This window comes from Penicillium roqueforti (genome assembly GCF_015533775.1).
Source record: "Penicillium roqueforti strain LCP96 04111 chromosome Unknown scaffold_27, whole genome shotgun sequence".
Lineage (NCBI taxonomy): Eukaryota > Fungi > Ascomycota > Eurotiomycetes > Eurotiales > Aspergillaceae > Penicillium > Penicillium roqueforti.
In genome coordinates, this window is record NW_024067591.1 from 1 (window position 1) to 22,549 (window position 22,549).

Consider the following 22,549-nt stretch of genomic DNA (forward strand, 5'->3'; position numbering starts at 1 on the left):
AACATACAACAGTGAGGATTCGCTGGTGGTCACCCACCCAACTACTAACTCACCGGCGTGTGGCTTAAGTACGGCTGAGCGGACGGGAAGCCCTGTTTTCCACACCCTATGGTCGTATGTATCAGATCGTGTTTCGAGGAGGTTTATAGCGTACTATTGCAAGGGTTGGATGTGAGGATGCTAACAACACCACAATGCTTGTCGCTAATTGGAGATCCAATCAGAGTGGTCGAGGTCTTGGGCAATATGGTATTGGTCGATTAAACCGGAAAATTCATGCACGTTGGGCGATCCTCTGCAGTTCAAAATGAGAAATCCTCGAGATACTCGCTAGTTGGTACAACATAATTGTCTGCGCGTCGGCATATAACAGTTACATATCTCACTCACACGATGACCACAATCCTCTTTGTTCCTGGTGCTTGGACCGCTCGGACGTTCTACGAACCATTTCTCCAAGCTCTCACGGTCGCTGGCTACGATGTCCACTACGCGGGGTACCCCTCTGTAGACTCCTCGGACCCGTTGGTCACTGATTGCCAAGCCGACACCGATGCTATTACGACTATTCTCCAGTCTCTCGTGGAGGATCAGGGCAAAGATGTTGTGCTCTTTTTGTATTCCTATGGCGGCATGCCTGGATCCGCCGCGGCTACCGGGCTAGCCAAAGCGCAGCGGGCTCAAGAGGGCAAAGCAGGTGGTGTGATTGGACTGCTGTTCCTGGGCGCTTTCATCGTACCCGAGGGTATTAGTTGTGCCGGTGCCCAGGGTGGAATCCTGCCCCCCTGGGTCTTACACGATCAGGTAAGAGGACCTCCTCGTCCCCACTATAGTTATATAATGCATTTTGCTGACATGTTGCAGCCCTCCGCGAATCTTGCTGTCGTGGATAACCCCATTAAAATCTTCGCTGCCGATGTTGATGCGGTCTTCGCCCAGTCCCTGACCGCAGGACTCAGACCGCATGCGACCTTAGCTTTCAATTCGCCCCAGCCCCATCCGGCCTGGGCGGACGAAGCGTTCCGAGGGCGTTTGGCGTTCATCGTCACCACTGAGGATTGTGCGGTGCCAAGGGAGGCGCAATTCGGCATGATGGCCTCCACGCAGCAGGCGTGGATTGTCAGGGAAGTGGTGTCCAGTCATTGCGCGCCATTCCTGAATCGGATCAACGAGACGGTGGAACTTACTCGGGAGATCATTGGCCAATTCCTATAAAGGGAAACATACTTTCACTTGGGGTTAGGTTGCTATGGGCTTTTCGTGCAGGTCACCAGGCTCCGACACCAAATCCAACAACCATGCAAACTTTGTTGAATTGCCCGTCTATATATACCAAGAAATAACCGCTTCACGGTGGACATATTTCCATAGAAAGGGACATTAGAAATACCTTGAGTAGAAAATACTGTCTTCAGTTATCCCGAGTTACGACTACAGTACGAAGAGAGACATTTAATTCCAAACCGTCTGTACAATTTATTTCTTATCTTCGTGCACCTCTAGGTAATATTCATTTGCGACCGAGACTCATTTCTGAGATGCCTCTTCCATAGCCCTCAAAAAGCAAGCCTTATCAATAGGCCGCCCATTCTTCTGGCTTCCTTTCCACGCTCGTCGCTGGTTGACCTTCCAAGCAGAGTCACTCTTGTGTGCCTCCTTTTTCTTTTCATCACCGAGGTCTAGCTTCATAATCAACAGACGCAACGCCCAATTCTCTATACCACCAGCTTTCTGTTCGGTCTCCATAAGCAGGCGTAGCAGTTCGATGTGCAATTTTCTCAACACGGCCTTCGTTTGAGAGAATGCCCCCCGAGCAGTGATCTCCTCCAGTATGTACTGTTTCATCTCAGGTGACAGGGTTTCTCCCTTTTGGGATCCCTTAAACACGCTTGACAACGCTGTGTTGGAGAATCCTGGCGACTGCATTGATAAGATGATTGGGAAAGATAGCTTCCCTTCGTCGAGATCATCACAGAAGCCCTTGTTTTTTGTGTACTAAAGCAACATGTTAGTTAGGATTTGTGTTTAGAAACACAGTGTGGGGATTTGTTACATCGTCGCTTTGAAGGTTCTGGTAGTCATCTCGGATCTGGAAATGTCTTCCAAGCAACGTCGCAAACTGACTTATATCAAGGTCCCTAGGATATATTAGCCTGATCTTATTTTCTTGTGCGATGAGCGTTAAAATACCTATTCACCGTCGCCTCGGATCTCATCAGACGACTAATAAGACGGAATAAACCACCAGTCTCTGTGTAATGGTCAGTAAATTGGTGTATAAAGATGGATGCGCCAATACGTACTGCCGTCAACCATGCTGATATACTGCGCAGGGGTCGGCACATGCGTATGGTAGCTCCAGTGGAGATCGCGTCCCTGCCCAAGCTGTAGGTTACGCATTTCATCTAGCACTGTCAGTTCGAGAAATCTCAAGCAAATATGCCGGGATAATCTACCTGTGTAAACTAAAACCGCAGACGGGGAAAGCATCTGTACGAGATACAAGGCTTCGTTCATGAGATATGTCGCAGTATTGATGGTTTGGCCAACGCCAAATATCTGATGCGCCACTGGCCTTCCGCGTCTGAGGACACTTCCATCCTGGATGTCATCGAGTCTATTTCGAGGTCAGTAAGGAAAACAATTGCAGGTTGGAATGGGCCCGGTTACAATAATGATGAGTTGTGTAGGAAGTTAACTGCACCCTCTATGATCAGGAGGGACTTCACGGGCACCTTGTACCATGAGTTCAGAGCCGCTATCATTGTCTGTCTCACGTTCTTAGAAGGCAGAGAGTTGATGTAGGTGTAGGGATTTAACACGGGCTGTGGATTTCTAGTTAGCACTTAGGTCTCCTTGTCTCCAGCGACTCTTGCGGATAGAAACTTACCTCATCGATTGTGGGATACCCAGATGTGTACTTGGCCAGGACATCACTCTCTGCTGTGTTGTCTGAAATATTGTTAGTCTCGTTTGCCGGATTGAAACCAACTGAGATAGCGTGTTATACTCACTTGACTTAGGTTCTTGGAGTTCAATCTCTTTAGTACCATTAATCTCTTGTTTTGAGTCACGAAGGTGCTCTTCAGGCGTGAGAACTCGCACAGCCTCGCTGCCAAACTTCTCAAGGTGGTCTTTATACGGATTCCGTTCAACCTTGAAGTAACGAGGAACACACAGACTCCAAACCCAGTTTCCAGCCATTGAATGCTCGAGCAGTTTCAGCCAGCTGAGGATTGAATCTGATGGACTAGCCGTCGCCTTGTACTGTTCCTTCAAGTAACAAAATCGCTCTTCGTGGGCTCGGATCTCCGCTTGGACAACTGCCTTTGCTGCGCAGTGCGTCAGGCCTTGTGTAACTGCGACAATATGTACCGCATTGACTAATGGCACCTCGCCATTGCTTTTCACATGAGCGTCGTATTCCTTGTCCCAAGAGAACAAGTCATTTACCAGGCATAATTCCGCATATGCGACGTAGCTCATAGGATCAGCGATTTTTTCTTCCTCGGGGGTGAGTGTGATGCCTGATCCCCATCGGAAATTATAAAGTGTCCAGCTTGGAATAATCAGATTGAGTTCTCAACTTCGGAATGGGGTGACATACTCTGCTGCTGCATCAACAATTCTGAACTCCAGGTAGTCATCCAGACTGGGAAATTCAAGACTCCTCACGTCCTGTACCGAGGCAGTGAATGTTTGCCACGCTTTAAGGAAAAATTCGCCGAACACGGGATCCAAACGCAGGTACTCGGCCGCAATCTTGGCCTGGACCTCGGATTTGCGTTGTGCTTTAGCTGAAACCCTGTTCGATACAGAAGTCATACTGCTCTGATTAATAGCCTGGTGAAGCATTTTGTTTTCGAGCAACAACTAAATCGCGCGTCAGTTTCTTGATCCGCATACATAGAATGATTTATCATACAGCTTCTTGATCAGCGGCATTATCGGTTTCATCTAACTCGATGTTAGTTGCGGCATATAGAGTGATTTATTCCCACGTACCATCATGAAGGAATGCATATTCCACAGTGTAAGCGACAAGCGCAAGTCTTTCGGGTAGGCAGTTAGGCGCACACAGTGAGGTAAAATTACCCGCGTGTGCATTGAGATTGCCAAACTTCGACCCAACGGCGTCAATTCCATTGAGGTCTATGTGGCATTGTACTGAAACATGATCGGCAATTATCGTTTGTTTGTGAATATATGGGGTAAAGAGAGAGGAGTATGCCGGATTATTGGCGTAGATCTCGGGATCAATGCTCTCCGCATACACGTCGGCTATTGTTTCGCCCATGTTCAATGTTGCTTTGTGATTCGAGAAAATACCGAGCTGCACGATGCACATGCAACAGCCGAGGGGGCCCGGGTGGTATAAATAATCGAATTAGAAAAAGTAAACCACCCTTGCTAAGACAGGTGCGCTAGTTTAGCCCGGCACTATAAACGTCCTCTTCCGATGCCGGTTCATTCGTTTCTACCGTACGATATACGAAGTACGCGCAAGGGAGGCTACCACTTTGCACCGGACAAGTCCCACAATAATCAACGTGTCTAGCAGCCAATGACACCAATTGGCTCCGCCTTGACACATACAACATGAGTGAGACAAGAACCAACTATGATCTCCACTAGAAGTAAATCTAAAGCACGTTTTCATCCGAGGCTCCTATCTCGATAGAAACTGAGCAATTGACTCGCGCACAAATTCGAGTGACGATCATGTACCTTTTACGTCTACTCTTGCCTATTTGAGTGCGAATCTAACTTGTTACTATCAAGGACAGCACGCCATGGGGGTTATGCCAAGCGGGATATCCACAGCGAAAGGAGCATTGAAAATCATAATCTCGGTTGGGGGCCGTTACTTTTAGTGCACTTCGTGCAAACGGGTCGCACCAATAAGAAACAAGCACGTTAGTGCATCGTGGAGTCTTTTGCTCGTTATCTGGGCTATTTACAACCGGCAGGATCGGAGGGACCTTTGCGAAACGGCCGACGCCATGAGCCACGCCTTGGCCGGCGCTTGTACGCTCTAATTTGGCGAGTTACATGGCGGGAAATGTGGAGATGGTGGAGATGAGAGTCGGGAAGATTGAAAGATTCCCTTAGTAGCCCAGATGGAGTATGGAGCAGTAAAAAGTACATCTGCGTCTAGACAAGATCTTCCTCAGGGTTTCCTATCTGAGCTGTCGCTGCTTTTACGAGTTCCCGAGGTAGAGGAGATGTCAGCACGAGGGGTCAGTCACGTGGGAATGAGATGCTTAGTGATTTAGACTATACCAAGAAGGGATTAGCGTCTAGATATCGATTTACGGAGGACGGAGTACTCCGTACAAAGGTCATCATTCTGTTCGATATAGACAAGTCAAAAGGCCAGTTCATGATTCGATGAATTATCAATAGTAATCAAATCTTCGCCGAGCGGGAGACCGACGTGGATTCGCCCAAAAAGATCAATCGATCAATGGCAGACTCGTGCTGCCAAGAGGACTTCAAGGCATCTTTAGTACCTGCAAGTGCTTGTGAGCGCACCCACCTAGATGCTATCTGTGTCGCACGCTCATCGCCATCGGATGATGCATCGTAAAGGACCAAACATGAGGACACTATGGCAGCAATATGTTGCAGGATCTCCCTGTCGCGCCACAGGAGTTCGTCCCTGTTAGTACTCTGTGTAATTTCGAGCAGAGCGTTTAGTCTTCCTTCCACAGTAACGCATTCCTCGGCGAACCCCGATTGGCAGCCCTTCAAAATATCCTTTGTCCATTCAACCAAAACTGAGCCTGCCGACTTCTTACCCTGCAAGCGTTTGTCGGTAAGAACTCGAATAACATCCTCCGCCATAACACTGACTGTGCCCTCCCAGATGGCATTGACAGTGGTATCTCGGAAAATCTTGGCGATGTTCAGAATACCGCCATCTTCATTATTTTCGCAGTACCCAACCCCGCCCAGGCATTCCATGCAGGCCCGAAGTCCATGAACCGCGTTCACACTAACAGTGGCCTTCAATGCGGGTGTTATCAGACGCAGGAGAGTGGCAGCCTTGACAGGATCCTGCGGGATAAGTCCAGCAGCTTTGGTACTGCTGACCATGGAGTCCCAATTCTGCTCCATGGTACCCTGCAGTGCGACCCCGAAGAATGCCAAATGCATTGCCGCAGAGTAATTGACTGTCTCGTCCGCCATCCACCGCACGTGCTGCACATTATCCTGCAAAAGCGCTCCACGCGTCTTGCGGACACGAGTGTACGCCCGGCAAATGGATAGTCCGCGGCCCCAACCAGCTGCTGATACACCTGCGCAGTAGAGTCGGGTGATGTTAAGAACGGTCGAGATGGCATTGACTCCCCTACCTTCCTCTCCCACCAGCCAACCACGGACCCCCTTCAATTCCAACTCCGCTGTGGGTAGGGACTTGGTGCCCAGCTTGCTCTTCAAACGCTGGATACGAATGCCGTTCAGCTCGCTCGCGTCACTGTTCTTTCCGGAGCGGCGCCGCATGGGTGCAAGGAAGAGGCTGAGACCCTTCTCGGTCTGCGCAAGCAGCATGGCCATGTCGGAGTCAGTGGCGCTGCTGAACCACTTGAATCCGTCGATGCGCCACGGGCCCAACTGCAACCCATGAGCATCCACATCTCGTCCCTGTTCGGCATCTCGTGAGATCTCTTCTGCCGTCAACCGCCACGCCAGCGTCTCCGTTTCCCGAACATCACTGCCGCCCGTTCTCTCCGTCATCCATTGTCCTGTTGTCCAGGCCTCACCGGGAATATCTGATACAAGACGTCTGTATGCTTCTTGCAAGACCGCGCGGCGGCCGGGCTGATCACCGTCCACGTCGTCCAGCCGTGCCGCCAACAATTTAGCCGCTCCGTCCGTCATCGAGCCAGGACACCCCGTCATCGCAGCACTGGGTGACCAGACATGGTTCATTGCGAACTGTTGCACGCGTCGATTCCATTGTTCATTGCTCTTCTTGTAGGCGACTGCAACCAAGCCCTCCTCTTGTGCGATGGCTGTCAGCTTTCTCCACCCTTCTCCGGTGATTAACGGGTCGACACGATTCTGGATGCCGAAGGTACTAAGTGGTCGGATGATGGGCTGATTCACCTCGGCATCGGTGGCCAAGTTCAGGATAGCCGGATCCAGTGCACGACGCGATAGGTTGTGGACTGAGACGCCAACAGGGGATTCCCGCGGCAGGTAGAGATTGAGAATTCTCGCAAGGGCTATATCATCCGAAGCGGCCAGGGAGCTTGAGTTTGCTGACCCATCGTTGACGAAGGTATATGCTGGAGGAACCGTGGGGATGGACTGAAAGAAGCCATCCGTAGACGATGAAGGTTTTCTGCCGGTCGAGTGTACCATCATGCTTGTTCAATTTGTATTTGCGGGGAAATAAAGTTGGGGTATCGGTTTACGGCTTGGGTGCACGCTATATAAGCACCGGATAGCGTCCATCAGTACCGAGGTTCCCCATGTGGGACTCGTTTTTGATATCCTAGTTCCACCGGATATCTGACTTCCACCGGATGTACCTTGAATCCTATTGGTGAGCGAGGAGCTCTGTCCCCACAACTTGAGTATACCATATCTATTCCACCGGATATAACCCAGCTGGCAATTCCAGAGTCAGTTCCACGTAGAACATAAAGTAAATCATTGTCTTCATATGCATGTGCAAGATATTTACTTCCAATTCCTCAATTCGCAACCATGTCTTCTTGCACTATCTACAACCCTGTGAAGGACTATACTATACCCAATACAGACCTACTGTCCCTCGTCTTTGGTGAGAATTCTACATTAATCGAGACATACAGTCTCTAATTATGAATAGACCACCCCGACGTACTAGCAAAAGATGATACCATCCTCCATGTGGAAGGTGCAGACAGCAGCAACAGTATCACCAAGTCACAATGCCGCGAGTACACCATGCGAATCGCCCACATTCTGCGCGAGAAGTTTGCGATTGGCGCCCAAGGTCCAGGGATCGATACCGTTTGTTGCATCTCGACCGGACAAGTTCTTCTCCCCTCGCTTTTCTACGGCGTGATTGCCGCGGGCGGGGTGTACAGTGCGGCTAGCTCGAGCTTCACGGCCGGAGAGCTGGCACGACAGGTGAAACACGGAGAATCTCGACTCATTGTTACTAGCAAGGACTGCATCAAAGTTTCCTTCAAAGCTGCCGCTGAATGTGGAATCCCACTGGATAGGGTGTTGGTTCTAGATAGTTCACGTGGACAGAGAAGTCTTCGAGATGGACACGGGAAGGAACTGCTCCATGAGTCCACCGGACAGCTGGCTTGGGAGGTGATTTCTGATCAACAGATCCTGCATGATAGGGCCGCCTGTCTGATTTACAGCAGCGGAACAACTGGCGAGCCTAAGGGTTAGTTGCGTCGCTCCTTTTGTGGTTCATAACTAATCAAGACCCAGGCGTTGAAATTACACATGAGAATCTGGTGTCCGCTGCCGTCGTGAACCTCTACGCCTACCGCGATTACATATCCAGACAAAAAGCTCAAACCCCAGACTTCACACCAGAATACCGGACAGTCGCACACCTCCCGGCAGCGCACATCGCCGGCTGCCAGGGCTATTTCCTGCAACCGGTGCTATGCGGCGGAACAGTGTACTGGATGTCCAAGTTTGAGCCGAAAAGCTTTCTCTGGAACTGTGCGACATATCGTCCCACGTTCCTCTTTACCGTCCCACCAATCTACCAGTTACTGGTACAAAGCCCATTGGTGAATGATCAATTTAAGCATATGATCCATGCGGTATCTGGTGCGGCGCCCATGGGACCGGATTTGGTCGTGCGAGCAACCAAGACACTGGGATGTCCCGTTTCACAAACTTGGGGTCTTAGTGAGACAACTGGTAGTGTCACCATCTCTCCCTGGGACGAATTCGAGTCTGATGGAAGTCTCTCGCCTCTGCTTCCGAATATTCGGCTGCGCATCGTTGACGAGGCCGAGAATGATGTCGAAGACGGACAGGAGGGAGAGTTCATCGTCCAAGGTCCAATGGTTACAAAGGGGTATTGGAAAAACGAAGAAGCCACGCGAGCGAGCTTCACAGCCGATGGAGCATGGTTCAAGACCGGCGACTTGGGATTGCGACGAAATGGGAGGATCTTCATCATCGACCGGAAGAAGGTGAGCGACTATACCTCAAGCATTGAAGTAATTTCTGACAGTTTCGGTTGCACTTCAGGAGATGATCAAGTATAAGGGTCTTCAAGTCGCACCAGCAGAGTTGGAAGGTCTTTTGCTATCGCATTCATTAATTCAGGATGTCGCTGTCATTGGAGTTCCGGATGTCAACATGGCGGGAAATGAGCTTCCCCGTGCGTATGTGGTGGCTAATCAGAGCAAAATCACGGAAGATGCCATCAAAAGCTTCATTAAAGATAATCTTGCCTCGCATAAGCAATTGAGGGGTGGTGTTATCTTCGTACCTGAGATTCCCAAGAGCCCGACTGGCAAAATCCTTCGAAAGGAGCTGCGAGCTGCTGCGATGGGAGCCAAGGCGAAGCTATGAAGCGGAGCCGAGGTTGTATATCACGTGACCTCAAATCAATAGACAATTCCTGTCTACTTTCAGACAACCGTCAGTAAATATTGTACTCAATAGCAAATAGAGTTGAATATAACACCGTCAATCATACATACCTTTTACCAGTACGAGGAGTAGATCCTTGGCATCCTATGACATAAACATTTGACTTCCGAGCTCCACCGGATGTCAGATCCCTCCCAATATCCAACCCTTGTATTCCGCTGTTATGGCGCCCTCCAGGGTCCGATCTGCCTGTGCAAGATGCCGACGGCAAAAACTCAAGGTCTTCCTTTCTTGTCATACATCACGGATTCTACTTACTCTTTACAGTGTGATGATACCCGACCCTGCCAGCTGTGCATTCGCTCCGATGCAGAATGTACGGATGTTATAAACAAGCGACGAAGGTGAGTAGGACGCACCATAGCATAATATATATTCTAATAATTATAGAAAAAATACCAGAGCTCAGTCACAAAGCAGAAAGCCGCCTGAGAATCGTCCACTGCTCACGGAAACGGCCCCTTCGCACGATCCCAGCCCCGGTCTACAGACGCATGTTGGGCCCGGTGGCAATCATGCTACAGATCTGGTCACCAGCCAGCGAGAGCGAGCCCACTCAACCTTTCATCATGCCCAGGAGGTAAGATTATGTACTGTCAAGCTTTTCTTCTGCTGCTCTAACCCCATCAGCTTTTTCGCAATCATATGACCACCTTGCGGGACTCTGATGCCATTCCTGACGGGGCCCCCGCAAACAAGCTGCCTCAAGTTCAAGGATCGAGAATACCAATTTTCGACATAATTGGGATGCAGCTCCCGTCGACACCCGTTACTCTGGCATTATTAGACGCATATCTCCAAGCGAATCACTGGTACCTTTCCATGTTTCATGAGCCCAGCTTTCGCGCACGTCTGGTCACCATCCTTCGGACTGAGGGTATTCTCCCCTGTGAGAAGTCATTTTTATTGTTATTGCTAGCTGTCTTAATTCTTGGAGCCCGGTTTTCTAATCACGATACCCTACATTCCCTGGACTCACAGTTTAATCTTCAGCAGTGCAAGGCAACGTGGATCAAGGCTGTGGAGGATCATATATTCTGGATTCTAAAAGAAGCCACGCTAGAATCAATCGCCTGTGCCGTTCTCATGTCCATTGAGTACCTTTTAGAACGCAAGACGCAGCTCTCCTTTACCATGTCAGGACTGGGATCGCGAGCGGCGCAGGCGATGAGCCTTCATGACGAGGCCACGTGGGAACCACTAGATTTCATTGAAATACAGGTGCGCCGACGAGTTTGGTGGTCCATCTACATGGTCGATGTGTGAGTTGAGCAACTATTTGTACACATACGAAGCAACCTAACACGTTCCAGATATATCGCACAAGCGTACGGGAAACCATCAGTCCTCCCAACCGTACAGTTCAACGTTTGCGAGCCAAAAGATCTAGATGATACGATGGCCACCTGCCCGGGGATCGGATCATACGAGGTACGAGAAGACGGCACGTTCAAGCCTGTGACGATATTCTCGTACAACCGCTACAAAGCACAGCTGTACTCGATTGCCGATCCAACGGCGCATAGTATACGTTTACCTCATATCAAGCGCACCTATGCCCGTCTCCTGGATTGGGAAAAGACCGTCCCACGAGAGCTCAAGCTTGGCAGCTTTTCGGAGGATCAGAGCATGATCGATGACCCTGCTCGGCGTGTTTTTTCCCTGCAGGCACTAACGCTACAGGTGTCTTATGACTACAAACACCTGATATTGTTTCGCCCTTTCCTTCTCAGTAGGAAATACCTCAGTGTCCGATTACACGATGGCCCGATCGAATCGCAAGATAGATCCGATACCACGATCCGTGACCAATTATTCACTTCTGCCTTGCGCATGTCGAGCATCTGTCGGTGGCAAAATATTTTATCTATTCTTGGGAACACCACCTCTGCCGTTCAACTCTGTTTCCAGTGCTTCACAGCGGGTGTGGTACTGGCGATGCTGGCCTTATCTGAACTGTCCTCCCCACGACTGTCTGAATGCAAGCAAGGACTGGCCCGTCTCATTAAATCTCTGGAAGTGGCAGGTTCGGGCAGTCCTTTATCCCGACAAAGTGTCGATATCCTGATGGAAGCCATGCATCTTATCTCGGCCGAGGAAGTCAAGGAGCTAGTCTCCAGGGCGGGCAAACCAGCGGAAGATCTACGCGATGTTGTATCAGACTCAGTCACATGGTCGGCGGACAGCTGCGGGGCGAGTGATGCGCAGCATGCAATGCAGCCAGATGCAGTGCATGGGCCAGGCATATGGGCGGAGTTGGACTTGACGCCGGATGAAAGCGAGCCGGAAATACTCAACTCCATCTCTCTATACCAATCGCTTGCGTCTTTGTTCTAGCCAATACCTGTCATATAACGGTAATAGCATGGAATGCAGGCCTGTGTACAACACTCATCACGGACAGCGGACTTCAACGATCTCTACATTTTTAGTGCGGTGGGTCCTACCGCGAGGCTACATCTGGGCATTTGCATATTGATGTGTACCTTGTTAATTTATGATATCTACATAACGGGCAACGTTCAACTGTTTCCGAGGTTGAAAGGCCTACCAATTCCAAGACGATCTAGCCCTGGACCCGTGTGTGATTACGTCAGCCGGTGCGTGCTCAGTTCTACCCGCTGACAAAAAGCGGCAAGAGATGAGCCTAAAATGGAAAACGGAAGGTTTTCTTAGGAGGGCCCAAAACATGCACAACCTGCCTTAGTGTATGCATCTCGACGAGTTTGTATAGAACAAAACTTGTCGAATTATTATCGTCGGCCCGATGCCAATCCGATACGATTGTGTAGTATCCCATTGGTCTACGTGGTCACCCTCGATACTAACTAAACATGCCCAGGAGCCTCACAAGCATTTTCCGAATCTGAATTGAAGCTCCTACAAGAGTTGTACGCTGCGATATGCAATGTTCCGGCTGTTTCAGAGATATATTAATATTTTTCACATGGAATCCTCACGGCAGACCCCTGTCACCACGGATACCCACATCGCGGTCGCGCAAGCCGTTCGAATCCTTGCACAAAAGTAGCGCCGGGGCACATTGACTTGGGATCCGAACAAAATTACAATTCTGTGGCTAAACTTCCAGTGGGGATTCGGAAGTATGCCACGTAGCAATCGTTAGCTCTTCTACGGAGTGCTCCGTACTCGGCATCCAATCCCAGCTAGAGCAATTGGTCAACATTCTCAATTCGGATTTATACAATCATAATCCCTTGTGGTAGGTGAATTGTCTCTCAAACTTTAGCCGCTCAATTTTCAGCATCGATCACATCATCGCCATGCTATTACTGTGGTTTGGCTTCTTTTCCTTCATTTTTGGGGTGGTGATCTATCGACTATATTTCCATCCTCTCAGCAAGTTCCCGGGGCCGAAACTAGCTGCCCTAACAAGTCTTTATGAATTTTATTACAATGTGGTCCTGGGTGGCCGGTATTTGTGGGAGATAGAGAGAATGCATGAGAAATATGGTAAGAACATTATTCGAGACACTGGATCATATGTCAATACTAAACATTTTCGAGGTCCTATTGTGCGCATTACTCCCCACGAGCTTCATGTGGCAGATCCAAACTTCTATACGGAAATCTATGCAGGCCCTACCAGGAGGCGGGACAAAGACCCAAGACTTGTGCGACTAGCAGGCCAACCAACTTCCATGTTCGCGACTGTTGATCATGGCCTGCACAGTTCGCGTCGAGCTATCCTGAACAGCTATTTCTCCAAAAAGTCAATCGCAGGCTTAGAAGACATGATCCAGGGCAAGGTGCAAAAGCTTGTCAAGCGGCTGAGCATGGCCTGTGATCAAGGCACAGTTGTAAAGCTGGATGCTGCGTCTTCGGCTCTGACTGCGGATATTATCTCGGAGTACGCGCATGGTGTGAGTCTTGACTACTTGGACGATGTCAATTTCAATAATGAAGTTGCGGACTCCATATTAAGTCTTGCGTCTGTAGTTCATGTGTTGAAGTTCTTCCCTTTCCTTTTGGATCTTTCAAAGTTCATCCCTGATAAGGTGCTTGAGAAGCTTTGGTTCCATGCAGCCAACATTTTGCGACTACAGAAACTGGTTCGTGCTCAAGCCGACGTCGCACTCCAAAATGGAGGTAAAGTGGATGGTCAAGCAACAATGTTCGGTGCTCTCTGTGACCCATCCTTGCCTGTGCAGGAAAGAACATTGGATCGGTTGCAGGACGAAGGCTTTTCGTTGATTGGTGGAGGCACGGAGACTACAACAGGAACATTGAAGATTGTCATGTTCCACTTGCTCAATGAGAAGGCATTACTTCTCAAGCTCCGCGAGGAGCTCGAGCAATACCCATCTAGCACATGGGCCGACCTTGAAAAACTGCCCTACATGGTGAGCAATGCAATATGGTATGCCAAGGCGAGACTAATCAATGAAATTTGTTCAGAGAGGAACGATAAATGAGGGACTTCGGCTCTCCGGCGTCATAACTCGCCTTCCCCGGCGTGCACCCGATGAAGCCTTGGTATACAAGCAATGGACAATTCCACCAAACGTAAGCTCATATATTCTCCGAGATGAACAACACTAACGCGCCTCAAAGTCCCTGATGAGCACATCGTCTCATTTTGTTCACACAAATTCGGACCTGTTCCCTAATCCGCTTGCCTTTGACCCTGAGCGCTGGATCCGGGCTGAAGCGGCCGGCCAACGCCTGGAGCATATGATTGTCACCTTCAGCAAGGGCTCTAGGCAATGCATGGGTAACCAGTAAGATAAACTCACTTCCTCCTGGATTCTCAAACTTACCAGTGATCTAGTTTGGCTTTGGCAGAGTTGTACCTGGTCATTTCCACGCTGGTGCGGAGATTCGATATGGATCTATATGGGGTGACGGCAGATAACATCGTCACGCATCGGGAGTATGGCTTTGGCGTTCCAAAAGAAAGAGGTGAAGGATTAAGAGTTAGTATTACACGGGTTCGTGACCCGTAGTTTGTATCGTTTGACATATACTCTTTCGTATATATATCGAGAGTGGGCTTATACGCGATCATGTTAACACTGGGCATCGGCTCAAAAAATGATATTTTATACAAATTTCACGACCCTGCACAAAAGAGAAACCAAAGCAACAACCAAGCTATAATCGCACATGGTCAGCACATAAATCTCAAAGTAACCGGACACATCCACTAAGCCACATTCTACTCATTTTTTATCAATTCTAGGACCATCTTCAGACTATTTATACATTGATTGCATTCGCTTAAAGCAAACACACTCACACTCGAACCCACGAGGCTAGCATCAATATTCACTACCATACCACTAATCTATCAAACCGCAGGCATGGCAGGACACAGGGCGTCTGACGAGTTCCGCGAGGAACATGCTAATTTCTGGACCCTCATGCAGCAAATTATTCATGGCCTTAGAAACAACTACCCATCAAACCAGGACAAAGTCATTGGCTGGATGGGCCAACTCAATCTCCAACTCTCGACCCTTCGACGAGTCGGAGAGATGATGGGGTTGAGTTATCCACCTAGCGACGTCGTCCTCGATGCTCCACCTCAGTACTTCACTGCCCGCGCTCAGCGCCATCAAAATTACTTCGGTACCAACTTTGGGTACTCCTGCTGGTATACCCAAGGCCAGCTAGGCTACGCCATTGCAGACCTTCTCCACCAGCGAGATCACACCCGTGTAGCCGACCAGTTGGAGCAGTTGCTGGCGAGTTGGCAATTGACCGAGATGAGAGCATTTCCTCGCCATCTCACTACTCACAATCATGTCGAGCACCCGGCCGATATCGTGCATATTGATGGTCCACCATACTATACACCAGGCGCTGGGCGCAGCAAGACAGAGACTGGGCCAGTCCGTGTCCATATTACTATGCCTGCTCCAACCGATACTATTTACGGCGTGGCACAGCAGACTCGCCATCGCCCTGCACCATACCTTGAACGAGGTGCTCGCCCGAGACATCGTGGGAATGCTAGGCTAATCCCGCCGATGCCTAAGATGGACCTCCAACTCCCGAATATCATGCATAATAGCGATATTCGCCATGCTCCACTGCCGACTCTTCCTGCTGTTCGTTCCTTTTTCACTCCATACAGCATTCCCGGACATGCTCTGTTCGGTATACCAAATATGTCTGTGCCACCCCTACGTGGTATGCAGTACCCGTCTATTGTGCCAGCCCCGGATACTGGTGATTCATTGTCTGTTTTGAATGCCCATGTCGGGGAGACTTTGAATAAACACCTGTTCTGTCGGGATGGCGTTCGCTGTTGAGATAGTGGGCAATCTAGCTCGTTTGAGCTTTTTAATTGGACCCTGGGTCACCACAATGCATGCTTTGGTATTGACTACCACTGAGTTTAAGAACTCCGGTTGACTTGTGGTTATTGCTAACGCTGATTTTGATTGGTAGGTTCTTATACTCCCTTGTGCTTTGATCGACTATGGATTGCGCCCTCTCTTTTGGAAAAAAATAAAATGATAATGGCCTGTATGGAATCAGAACGCTTTATACACACAAGAAATTGATGCCTGGAAGAGCTAGTCGCCATAGTCCTCCGGGGATGTTCCTGAATAAATTTCGGGTTATGTACTTCCAAAGTTAGGAGCCTTGAGCGCAATAGAATTTATAGCAGGTATTCACTAAATATGGATCTTAGTCGGTTAAATTAAATAACTAGAGATAGCTTTGCAACTTCTACCAATACGAGCATATTTTCGGTGTGAAGTACAAGATCGATGAGCAATAAACAGGGGTTATTAGGCTGTTCAGCGAATACGGCTTTATTCCTGCTCGTATTCACATACTCCGTATATCTGTGTAGTATCGATCTAAATAGTAAGTGACTTCCTTGGTATAAAGACAAGGAACCTTGTGCGCCGTTTCGGTTATGGTTAGATCGGTGGATTCCTCAACCGGGATCTGAATGGCTTGTATATTCTTATTCAGACAATTTGTGAATCTCTCAATAACAACCTTGGTAGTATACTTGTCTAGTCAAAAGTAAACAGTTGGTTAATATATGTTTGTAAAGTGGTATGTTGGCCAGAAGGATTGCACCTCCTATACGAGGTACATGTATATAACCTTGCAATATACTATACAACATACTATACATGGCACCACATCAGTCCATCGCCTTCCATCTTGCCACTTTCCAAATGTGTTGAACCTCAACAAGCCAGCCAATCAGGGGCCAGGATCAGTCAGGCCATTATCATTTCTTGGCGGCCGATCTCCGCGGATATTATTTGGAGGCCAGCTTGTCCACTTCAGTCAGCAGACACTGACATTCTTGATTCTTCTATTCTTTTCTAATATTATTGAGATTCTTTTTTCTCTTTTCAAGCTATCACTGCGTAGACTTCACGGCTTACCTCCAACGACAGACCCTCGCGTTGATTCTCTGGCCTTTGCGCCACCTTGCATATACAACAACCGGACGACTACGTGCTTGATCATACACCACAGTCGGAGACCAAGATGCGGTCTGCAGCGAGGCTGCTCTATGCAGCAGTGTTTGCGCTTGCTAGCTTGAGCCATGCCGCCGTTCATAATCCTGCATTGGACCCAACTAAGTGTGCTGTAAGTCTTATCAGGACCGAGGATACCAACACAGATGACTGACAGTACCTAGATCGAACCTTCGGCCATGGTATCCGATGCGTGTGTCACATACGGCGAGATCAACGGCATGAATGACCTGATTTTCACGACGCTCAACTCCCTCACACAAGAAACGGACTTTTTCTCCTACTATCGCCTCAACCTGTTCAATAGACAATGTCCCTTCTGGAACGACGCCAATAGCATGTGTGGCAACATTGCCTGTGCCGTGAACACTATCGACTCAGAGGAGGATATTCCGCTGACGTGGCGCGCGGAAGAACTCAGCAAACTAGAGGGCCCGAAGGCGAACCACCCACCTCGCAATATTCAAGCCGAGCGGCCGAAAGAACGCCCGCTACAGGGAGAGCTGGGTGAAGATGTCGGCGAGAGCTGTGTGGTGGAATATGATGACGAATGTGAGGAACGAGACTACTGTGTCCCCGAGGACGAGGGTTCCGCCGGGAAAGGAGACTATGTGAGCTTGGTGGATAATCCGGAGCGGTTCACGGGATACTCTGGAGAAGGTGCAAACCAAGTGTGGGATGCCATCTACCGCGAAAACTGCTTCTTGAAGCCCGTGGCTGAGGAGCTGGAGGAGCAGTCGGTCAACGTTCCAATAGGCGGCCTCCAGGCAGCCTCTGACTTCCGCGACGTTCTCCAAAAGGAATCGCAGCGGGTAGAAAGCCTGTCGCTTGATAACGAGTGCTTGGAGAAGCGAGTCTTCCACCGGCTGCTGAGCGGCATGCACGCTTCTATCTCGACCCATCTGTGCTGGGACTACCTCAACCAAACCACCGGCCTGTGGCACCCCAACGTGCAATGCTTCAAGGATCGACTCCTTGACCACCCGGAGCGCATCTCAAACATGTACTTCAACTACGCACTAGTCTCGCGCGCCGTGGCCAAACTCCGTAAGCACCTGGACGGGTACACATACTGCGCCAGCGACCCAGTGCAAGACCGTGAGACCAAAAAGCGCGTCAACAAGCTAACAGCGACCTTGACGGAGCTTCCTCAAATCTTCGACGAGAAGATCATGTTCCAGGACGCCAACGCCATCGGCCTGAAAGAAGACTTCCGCAACCGCTTCCGCAACGTCAGTCGCCTTATGGACTGCGTCGGCTGCGACAAGTGCCGCCTCTGGGGCAAGCTCCAGGTAAACGGGTACGGAACCGCGCTCAAGGTGTTGTTCGAGTACGACGAAACCAAGAACGGCGAGAACCCGCCCCTGCGCCGCACCGAGCTGGTCGCTCTCATCAACACACTCGGCCGCATCTCGCACAGTATCGCTGCTTCGCGCAGTATGCAGCGCGCTCTGCTGACCGGCACCACCCACATGTTCCCCGTCCACGGCGCCGTACCCTCCTCTCACCACGCCAACGCCCTCGGCGACAACAGACGCGTGTTCAGCGACGGCAATAACAACTTCTATTTCGAAGGTGAAGATAACGAAGATGATTATGTCTACGGCCGAGGCGCCGCGCCAGAACGGTACCCCTGGGAGCGCAAACCGCCTGGCCCAGACGATGGCTGGGTCGAGGATTTCATGTCCGAGTGGAATATGATCTGGGGTACGGTTGGGTATATCTGGCAGTCTTGGTTGGACATCCCATTTACAATGTAAGTTGCTCTTGATCTGGTTATTGGATAGACTGACTGACTCTTGCAGTTACCAAATCGGCACGTCGGAGTTCATCCGACTGTACAATTATTGGCTCGGATTGCCGGTGCCTCCTCGCATGTGGAAGCTGAAGACGCCGCAGCCGCGTGCACATACTCAACCTGCTGCCTATGCTAATCGTGACGAGTTATGAGTTCTGTATTTCATCTTTGCATTGGCATTTGTACATATGGCTCTGTGCTATGGCGTTGATAGACTTTGTCTGAATGGTTTTGTTTCAGTACTTGAATATATACTCCTTAATGTTCAGGTTATTTTGCCTCGCTTCGCTCAACAAACTATTGGAGTTATATGTTCAGTGTAGTTTTGGGTGTTACAAAGTACATATTGAAGCTAAAATATAGAGACGGATGTGAATAAGTCTGCTAGTGTCTAGATATGTATAAGTATGACTAGACGACTTATATCTACTTCAATCCTTCGCTCATCTCCATCTCAAACTTCGGTCGCCCCCAGGTACATGCATTTGCCACCGAAAAGATTTCTTCCGTACAGGCGGAAGAGCGAACCGGGCAGGGGACAGGCTGAGCAAACAGGATGGACAAGAGAAGTCTGCTAGTTAATTAGACATCGCTGCTTATTACAGAGCCAGGCATTAGAGGATCGTCCTTGTGAAAATTATGAAGAAGATCTACCTAGGCGTTGTCTAGTTGTAGGTAATACCCCGTGTTCTCGGCAAACCCCGACCTCGGCATCTCCACCACATGCGTCTTTTCTTCCATCTTCTCTCATCGCTCACCCCCCAGCCTCGCGGCGAATCCATCTGAACAGACGTATATCGTATCTCGATGCTATTCCGCTAATATCCAACTCCATGGCGACGCCTTCGCCACCAAAACCGTGGGAGCGAGCCGGTGCAGCTGGTAAGTGTCTTCTCGATTGCCGATATCCTAGCGCCACAGAGTCAGCGCAATCCACAGTGTCCACAACTAACTTCCTTCCTCAGGAAACGCACTATCAACAGCACCTATCGCCGGTAGCCCTGCTGCCTCGACCGCGATGACTTCTACAGCCAACCCCGCATCGTCCACCGCCCCCGAACTTCCCTCCCGTCCGAGCGCTCTCAACTCCGTAGTTAACAACTCGCCATATGGAGCCTCACGCCTTGGAACAGGCGCGTACGGATCCAGCTACGGAGGCATGGGCGGGATGGGTGGCATGGCTTCACCTTACTCCCGCTTCGGCTCTATGGGCACTATGGGCTCCATGTACGGCGGTGGCGGCTACGGAGGCTACGGAGGTGGCATGTACGGGGGCATGGGCGGTATGGGGGGAATGGGAGGGATGGGAGGGATGTACGGTGGCATGCCGGGACAAGATCCTAATGATCCGAACAGCCTGACGAACTCGTTCGGGCAGAGCACACAGGCCACTTTCGTCATGATTGAGAGTATTGTTGGTGCGTTTGGTGGCTTTGCCCAGATGCTCGAGAGCACGTACATGGCTACGCACAGTTCATTCTTTGGTTAGTTCCCTGGAAGAAATACATGATACATGGACACTGCTGACTTTTTTAGCAATGGTCTCGGTCGCGGAACAATTTGGAAACCTGCGAAACACACTCGGCTCGGCCCTGGGCATTTTCACCCTCATTCGGTGGTTCCGCACATTGATCGCTAAGCTCACCGGGCGTCCTCCGCCAGCTGATGCGACTTCCTTGACCCCGGCTGCTTTTGCGGCTTTCCTCGGCGGTCACGCCGCTGCTACACTCCCGGATGGCTCACCGGTTCCCGCCAAGCCATCCAAGAAGCCATTCTTCATGTTTTTGATTGCCCTCTTTGGCCTCCCTTACCTCATGGGCAAGCTCATCAAGACCATGGCCCGATCCCAGGAGGAAGAGGCGAAACGTCGCCAGCTCGTGGGTGTTGGGGCCGAGGGCCCAGCATCGCTCGACCCGGCCAAGCTGGACTTCTGCCGTCTCCTCTACGACTACACCCCCGAGACCCAGGAGAGCAACGGCATTGACCTGGCCGTGAAGAAGGGTGACATTGTTGCTGTTCTCAGCAAGTCGGATCCTATGGGCAATGCCTCCGAGTGGTGGCGCTGCCGTGCTCGCGACGGCCGCGTCGGATATCTCCCCGGCCCGTACCTGGAGACTATCCAGCGCCGACCTACTCAGCAGGCTATCACAACAGGCAGCGAGCCTGCTACTCCCACTACTACGATGAGGGGCGACCCCGCAGGCCGCACACAGAGCCTGTCGTCACTGAGCAAGCCCGAGCTCAACACCAAGATGGGCGATATCACGCCTGAGAGCTTCCAGAAGAGCACGTTCTACTCATGAGCTATGCTAGACTTGCTTGGCTTTCTCCTTGGTCCTTGTCTTTGAAATAGACAAGTTGGAACAGTATATGATTTTTTATAGTGACGTGAACCGGCCAAAAACTCCCCTTTGAGCTTTGCTCATCTTTATATATCCCCTCGCGTGCCTTGATCTTCTCGATCTCTTATGACCAGCTGTGCAGGTAGCACCTTGCTCTGCCTGGCTCAGTATTCTCCCCAGCGCTTCCCCTCTTTGTCCATTTGCTTCCTCTCCTTCTGTCGGCTTGAATTCGTTTAGCGATCTCTCATTGGCTTTGTATTTAGTACTTATTAGTGCATGCACACACATCCACGCAACCTCTCCCACTAGTTCTAGTTCGAAACAAAAGCCCCTCTTCCTAACAAAAGTACCTATCCTTTCCCATCCAACATCCCATAATCCTCCTCGTGGACTATCGTCTGGCCCACAGTGGGCCATGCCATTCCCGTCCCGTCCCGGCACATATCCGTATCCGTCCCCACCGACATTTGACATTTGACATTGACATTTGACAGTCGATACATCGAATATCATTCTTGACTACTCAATATGTATACTGCCGTTGCAATAGATACATCGTATATCATTGTCGACTACCCAATATGTACATATGTCCAAGGTACAACGTACAATGTATGTAGTATGTACTTCTGGAGTAAGGAAGGTAAGGGGCTGAAAGTCGTGTCCCTTTACCCTGCGCTGATTGTGGGACATTTGTACGGAGTACTTTGTCTAAATAGTGGGTTTTACCACCCACATACCTGCCTTGGAGAAATATTGATGTGCCGTGTCGTCATTATGGTACTTTCTTTCGTAGTTGATCTACGGAGTAAAACGAGGTTAAACGCTTAGATGGGTCTCGTTCATCAAGTTTCGTTTCATTGCGCTATACTTTCTACGATTCCTTCTGTCCGGTTGTGTCACGTCGCGAAGTATGTACGTTTACGTGGATGTGTATATGATCGCCGGTGATCTGCGTGTCAGGGCTATGTACTTAGCCACTATGTATAATCGAATAGAAGTGTAGGATGAGTCAAACGTAGTGTAGTGTCGATCGATATGTTATGCATGGGAATCCCAGAAAATATATGGGGCGTGGAGTACGGAGTACACAGATGACAGTGTCCGGATGGAGCGAGTATGATGGAGCGAATGTGCCGGGGTTGGTCGGGGTAATAGGCACAGGGCGGGGTTGAGTCGTAAAATGAAAATGAAAATGAAATGCCGAGCAGATTCAGATTCGGGTTGCAGTATCTTCCAGGGTTGTGTCTGAGAAAAGAAATATCATGTCGGGTGAGACATGATGAGACTGACTGGGA

The 22,549-nt window shown here is 49.9% G+C and overlaps 9 protein-coding genes across 9 annotated transcripts; 7 read left to right on the forward strand and 2 right to left on the reverse strand.

Annotated features, from left to right (window-relative positions):
- Positions 1-393: 393 nt before the first annotated feature.
- On the forward strand, positions 394-1,215 carry LCP9604111_7860 (uncharacterized protein; the record flags this gene model as incomplete). Its single annotated transcript, XM_039075939.1, has 2 exons — positions 394-804; positions 865-1,215. The coding sequence occupies 2 exons, from the start codon at positions 394-396 to the stop codon at positions 1,213-1,215; spliced, it is 762 nt and encodes a 253-aa protein (XP_038926039.1).
- Positions 1,216-1,527: 312 nt separating this feature from the next.
- On the reverse strand, positions 1,528-4,297 carry LCP9604111_7861 (bifunctional terpene synthase/polyprenyl synthetase family protein; the record flags this gene model as incomplete). The annotated part of the gene is made up of 11 exons (XM_039075940.1): positions 1,528-1,995; positions 2,054-2,138; positions 2,191-2,251; positions 2,304-2,405; positions 2,457-2,617; positions 2,671-2,825; positions 2,891-2,952; positions 3,015-3,559; positions 3,608-3,873; positions 3,926-3,957; positions 4,006-4,297. 11 exons carry the CDS (start codon positions 4,295-4,297, stop codon positions 1,528-1,530), a joined length of 2,229 nt encoding a protein of 742 aa, XP_038926040.1.
- Positions 4,298-5,409: 1,112 nt separating this feature from the next.
- On the reverse strand, positions 5,410-7,374 carry LCP9604111_7862 (uncharacterized protein; the record flags this gene model as incomplete). The annotated part of the gene is made up of 1 exon (XM_039075941.1): positions 5,410-7,374. The coding sequence occupies one exon, from the start codon at positions 7,372-7,374 to the stop codon at positions 5,410-5,412; it is 1,965 nt and encodes a 654-aa protein (XP_038926041.1).
- A 345-nt stretch (positions 7,375-7,719) lies between these two features.
- LCP9604111_7863 (uncharacterized protein) lies at positions 7,720-9,552 on the forward strand (the record flags this gene model as incomplete). The annotated part of the gene is made up of 4 exons (XM_039075942.1): positions 7,720-7,795; positions 7,844-8,398; positions 8,446-9,167; positions 9,226-9,552. The coding sequence occupies 4 exons, from the start codon at positions 7,720-7,722 to the stop codon at positions 9,550-9,552; spliced, it is 1,680 nt and encodes a 559-aa protein (XP_038926042.1).
- A 279-nt stretch (positions 9,553-9,831) lies between these two features.
- Positions 9,832-11,970, forward strand: LCP9604111_7864 (transcriptional regulator family TF; the record flags this gene model as incomplete). Its single annotated transcript, XM_039075943.1, has 4 exons — positions 9,832-9,977; positions 10,024-10,213; positions 10,264-10,895; positions 10,947-11,970. 4 exons carry the CDS (start codon positions 9,832-9,834, stop codon positions 11,968-11,970), a joined length of 1,992 nt encoding a protein of 663 aa, XP_038926043.1.
- Positions 11,971-12,917: 947 nt separating this feature from the next.
- LCP9604111_7865 (cytochrome P450) lies at positions 12,918-14,600 on the forward strand (the record flags this gene model as incomplete). Its single annotated transcript, XM_039075944.1, has 5 exons — positions 12,918-13,107; positions 13,162-13,997; positions 14,053-14,160; positions 14,209-14,375; positions 14,426-14,600. The coding sequence occupies 5 exons, from the start codon at positions 12,918-12,920 to the stop codon at positions 14,598-14,600; spliced, it is 1,476 nt and encodes a 491-aa protein (XP_038926044.1).
- Positions 14,601-14,957: 357 nt separating this feature from the next.
- Positions 14,958-15,911, forward strand: LCP9604111_7866 (uncharacterized protein; the record flags this gene model as incomplete). The annotated part of the gene is made up of 1 exon (XM_039075945.1): positions 14,958-15,911. One exon carries the CDS (start codon positions 14,958-14,960, stop codon positions 15,909-15,911), a length of 954 nt encoding a protein of 317 aa, XP_038926045.1.
- A 1,210-nt stretch (positions 15,912-17,121) lies between these two features.
- Positions 17,122-19,061, forward strand: LCP9604111_7867 (ER oxidoreductin; the record flags this gene model as incomplete). Its single annotated transcript, XM_039075946.1, has 3 exons — positions 17,122-17,223; positions 17,276-18,867; positions 18,917-19,061. The coding sequence occupies 3 exons, from the start codon at positions 17,122-17,124 to the stop codon at positions 19,059-19,061; spliced, it is 1,839 nt and encodes a 612-aa protein (XP_038926046.1).
- Positions 19,062-19,742: 681 nt separating this feature from the next.
- pex13 (peroxin PEX13) lies at positions 19,743-21,212 on the forward strand (the record flags this gene model as incomplete). The annotated part of the gene is made up of 3 exons (XM_039075947.1): positions 19,743-19,791; positions 19,875-20,393; positions 20,446-21,212. The coding sequence occupies 3 exons, from the start codon at positions 19,743-19,745 to the stop codon at positions 21,210-21,212; spliced, it is 1,335 nt and encodes a 444-aa protein (XP_038926047.1).
- Positions 21,213-22,549: the final 1,337 nt, after the last annotated feature.